This window comes from Castanea sativa, chromosome 5 (assembly GCF_040712315.1).
Source record: "Castanea sativa cultivar Marrone di Chiusa Pesio chromosome 5, ASM4071231v1".
In the NCBI taxonomy this organism is placed as follows: domain Eukaryota; kingdom Viridiplantae; phylum Streptophyta; class Magnoliopsida; order Fagales; family Fagaceae; genus Castanea; species Castanea sativa.
Genome location: NC_134017.1, coordinates 31,067,701 through 31,072,612, shown reverse-complemented (window position 1 = coordinate 31,072,612; position 4,912 = coordinate 31,067,701). Strand labels below are relative to the sequence as shown.

The following is a 4,912-nucleotide window of genomic DNA, read 5'->3' as shown; positions in this document are numbered from 1 at the left end:
CAAGACACGAATTGATTTTTGATGTAAGCGAAAGTTTCAAAATTTAGATCTCTTATTTAACGAGACAAAACAATTTACTTTTTAAACTAACTAAAATTCACATTATAGTGAAACATAAATAATGAGTTGTAACACATATACTACATAATTAACTTCTCTTTAATATTTAATTTCAATGAATATCATACGAGGTATGACATGTCAATCTGTCATAAACATAGGAATGTAAGTTTGATGTAGTCTTTTTAGTTTAGATGCACCGTTAGAGATTTTATGTTTTTCAACAATGGTCTACCATATGTGAATAGGACTGAAAAAGTTGGAAAATTAATCAAATACGCAAAGAGGTAGAAATTGTAGTAGTAGTAGAAAAGTAGTTTGTATGTATTAGTATTACTAGCTGGCAATTCTTATACAAAATTGTATTTTATTACTCATGTCAAAAGATGAACCCCAAAAAAAACGTGAAACATAAAAGAAAGGAAAAGACGACTAAAATTTGTAGTGGGGACCACCGGGGCTAATACTGATCGCTAGCTAGCTAGAAGGCCGCAAAAGTAGCGTATATAAACCGTCCTTTGCTCCACCGCTTCACTCACACTCACACTTCTACATAATTAGTTAACGCGACCACGTTTAGCAGCTCTCCAAAGCTCTTGAATCACGACAATCAAAGGAAAAAACTTTTGAAACGTTTCTCTTACTGTCCACCATGGCTAGAGCACAACAGCGATACCGAGGTGTCCGCCAAAGGCATTGGGGCTCTTGGGTCTCCGAAATTCGTCATCCTCTGTTGTAATTCCCTATTCTAATCATTTCTGAAACGTTTCTTCTTCTTTTTTTCTTTTTGTATCCACGGAACGTTTTGATTCTATTCTATTCCTTTCTTTTAAAAAAACGTTTTTTTTTGGGGTGTGGAATTTGGGTAATAAGAGATGCATTTTCAATGATTTTTTCAAAAGAAATATTTCATGTTCTCATTTCTTTTGCGTTTGCATTTTATAATTGTCAGGAAGACAAGAATATGGCTAGGAACATTTGAGACGGCAGAGGATGCAGCAAGAGCATATGATGAAGCAGCAAGGCTGATCTGTGGGCCAAAAGCACGTACCAATTTCCCATACAATCCCAATGCGCCTCTCAACAAGCTTCTTTCCGCAACTTTGACAGCCAAGCTACACAAGTGTCATTTGGCTTCTCTCCAAATGGCCAAAAAACCTGTACAGAAAGAGCCACTGTTTACTGTGAGTTCCCATCAAAGTAGTGGCCAAACTGGTTTTGTAGAGGGTCAAGTGGAGAGTAGTACTGATAATCAGCAATTTTTGCCTCTTGAAGATGACCATATAGAGCAAATGATTGAGGAGTTACTTTATTATGGCTCTATTGAGGTTTGCAATGTTAATGTGCCAACATAGGAGGGCTCTTAAATTAAAATGTGGCATCTTCCATTTGTTATTGTTAGAGCCAACTTTTTGTTATCTATGCTAGATTTCCTTGTAATAATGTTAGAGGACTTCCAGTTACTATATTAATTAATTAAACTAGTATTTGTAGCATATATATATGCCAATTGCCCACAAAAATACAACATATATCTAGTAAATGCCAAATGAAGCAGTTTTAATTTATTTATAGAATTAAAAACATGAAAGACATAATTCAAAACTCCTCCCCTTTTTTTTTCTTAATTTCCTTTGTGAGATAATAGACCAAATTCCGAAGGCCTATATATAACTTGGGGTATTGGAAGGCCGTTCAATACAAAGTCCCATATATATGAACAGAAGTTTGATGTGGGTCATTCCTCGAAATTGAATGGCTTTACTTTTCTTAGAAATTATTTGTAATCCTTAAGGGTAGAAAAATAACGTGTCTTTTGTGCATACTCATGATGGAAGAATCTTTCACAATTTGGAAGTGAGAAAGAACACAGAATTTACTATTTCGGATTATACCAAGAAAAATATGAAAGAAAATTGAGTACAACATGAGAAGAAGACAATTATAATGTTGGTCATCTTCTACAGGACTCTTGTTTTTTTTGAACTCTACAGGGCTATTGTTGAAAACCTTGCATGCACCCAAATTATCCAGTCACACCTATGTATATGTATGAGTTTAAATTTAATAAGAATTCAACACAAAAGTCCCAACTTTACACCTTCTAATAAAACAATATCGTATTATATAAAACAATATCATATTATATATTTCTTCGATTCAAAGAATACGAACTAACATGCATAATTAAAATGCCATTTTAAGTTTTTAACTCAATTTAATTAATATATTCAAAATATTAAAAATAAAAAACAAAAAACAAAAACAAACAAAATTGCCGAAGCCGTTTGAGCTAAAAGAGCACTAGAGCGGAGAAATAATGGAAGACATTGTTGGAGACTGGAAGGCGTTACAGGAGATGCTACAATTGACTGGGACGATTAAGCTTTTGTTAGCTAGTTGTGACAAATGACAATACAAACCAATTTTAACCAAGTAGTTAGCTAGTTCAGTTGTGCTATAGATCTCAATTGGTAAACATCACATCTTACACAAAGACAACAATATGATGACTTAGGGAAAACTAATGAAACAAATCATTTCATAGTAAAGACCTTTGAGGGATTTAACCTTACAATTCTAAGTTAAACAAAATCCATTAGAATAGAATGAAAGTTTATACAATAGACATAACCATAAATCTATTACTACTTCATGTAGTACTTACTAATTGACGTGATCACATGTAGCTCTAAATCCATAGATTCTTCTATTTTGAATTTTGTTGTATGTAAATATCCACTCAGGACTCCAAGAAGCCGCTTCAAAGTTTAGACCAGCAACTTTAAGGTAAACTGGATTGCAACAACTTCACTTCAATTATCGTATCTTCAATATGGAAGTAAATCTCTAATTGTTGCTTCAAGAGAGCTAGAAAACTTCTAGATCTATGCACAATAACATGGCTCTCAAAAAGTATCAAAAACTGTCCTTTAGGGTTGCTTTTATATTTATCTTGTACTCCATGAAACCCTAGATCAAACTGCTAACAAAAAATCACATCTAAATCAATTCTGTACAAATCTTAATCGGCTGAGATTTTAGCTTCGATCATTTGAGTTAGGTAGATCTCGATTGATCAAGCTCGAATCAAATTCTAGATCAATGCAATTCAGTTTCTGAGTTGCTTGGGTCTTTTATAGCTTGAATGTTGATTAGTCTTGCACTTGTTTTTCTTTTTTTTTCTTTTTTTCAATATAACCAAGAATAACTAAGATTCTAAGTGTTACAAGAGATCGCAATTTGCTAATCTAATCCTATTGGCTTAACAAAGTTAAAGAAAATATTGCCAAAACTCTCCACATTAGTTTGATTCGTAGTCATACCCTTTAATCTTAGATTTCCATCTAGATGACTCCTTTTGTTCATCTTTCTTAAATTCAAAAATACCTATAGCAAAGCAAATGACTAGAATTTGTTCAGTGTTTGCAACTAGGCTTGTAGTAGTGCTCCTTAATATTAATAAATAAATCTCATTTTTCTATCAAGAAAAAAAAAAAAATTTGTTCATTGTGACCAAATTGATTTTTGGTTTTATTTCTTTTGTTATTAAAATAATTCCTAAGGAAAATGATAAGAAATGGCTTAGAGGTCATAATAAAAGCAATGCTATGTACACAATAACTTTCACAATAGTTAAATTGACGATCTTTTATTAGTTCTCATATGGTCTCACCACTGATATCATTTTTTCACTTACTGTCAGGGGCGGTTTTTGCATATAGCCACGTGTCTTCCACTGGAGGTGTGACTTTGCTAAGCTTGGATTTGTTTCAGAGAGTTCAACCCAGAACTCGACATTGGGCCGCATAGACCAATGACTTTTGGTGTATTTTTAAGCCTACAAAATAGATAAAGACCAAAGTCTTAGAATCATGATAATGGTTTAAATAAATAAATAATATGCTTAGCATGATAGTTTTGATTAAATGGTGAGTTGATACGTTATTATTATGTATATTAAATGATGTCCAATATTAGAAAATAATTAATTAGGTATCAAATGTCCAATGATGGGATGAATCCAATAGTCCATCTCCAACTGTGATATAACTCATGTACAATATAATAAGATATGTCTAGTAATGGTCTATGTCCAAATAAGGCATGTCTAACAATGTTTTATGTTCAAATATATGTCAATCAGCGGTATATGTCCAAATAATATATATGCAATGGTGGTAGATCAATTTATTAATATGTATATTCATTAATGAAGTATTAATGAGTCAATGTTTTATTAAACAGTGAGATGATATTAAAGTAACTTGCATCCAATGATACAATAATAATGAATTAACATGTACTTAACAAGGTAATCTTAAAGATAGAGAGATTTTGACTTATTTTGTATGTTTTTTACTCCAGTTGTACAGCATCACTTGGTTCTTTAAATGATCCGTGGCTCCAGCCGTATATCATTAATAAGTTTCACAATTTGTAGCTCCAGCCGTATGTCAATGAGTTATCTTTATAGTTTGTGGCTTCAGCCGTAAAACAGTAGTGGACTTATGACATTTTAGCAGCGTGATAAAATGAGTCCAACGGTACAATATGATATTATGAGTCCTATCAAGATGACTTCATGATTGAAGGGGAAAAATGGGTGCAATCGGAGAGAGAGAGAGAGAGAGAGAGAGAGAGTACGTCTAGCATTGTGCATAGGTTGGTTAAGTTTATCCCCTTTCGTCATGCATTTAAATGACTCTTTTAGTTTTTGGTCAAATATAAGTGATGTTGCATTCCATGAGAGAGCTTTTAGTAATAGGTTATTGGAAAAGTGTTTGACATGTTTTTAAGATGTGTGGAGACGGTAAGAAATATATATATATATATATATATATATATATTT

General features: G+C 32.5%; 1 protein-coding gene across 1 annotated transcript; it reads left to right on the top strand.

Moving 5' to 3' along the window:
* The first annotated feature begins 593 nt into the window (after window positions 1–593).
* On the top strand, window positions 594–1,558 carry LOC142636768 (ethylene-responsive transcription factor ERF003-like). Its single transcript, XM_075811062.1, has 2 exons — window positions 594–795; window positions 1,013–1,558. Exons 1-2 carry the CDS (start codon window positions 713–715, stop codon window positions 1,413–1,415), a joined length of 486 nt encoding a protein of 161 aa, XP_075667177.1. The 5' UTR covers window positions 594–712; the 3' UTR covers window positions 1,416–1,558.
* Window positions 1,559–4,912: the final 3,354 nt, after the last annotated feature.

Coding starts and splice junctions, on each gene's coding strand:
- LOC142636768 (XM_075811062.1), top strand. CDS start 713: ATGGCTAGAGCACAACAGCGATACCGAGGTGTCCGCCAAAGGCATTGG. Junction 796..1,012: donor GAAATTCGTCATCCTCTGTT/GTAATTCCCTAT, acceptor TATAATTGTCAG/GAAGACAAGAATATGGCTAG.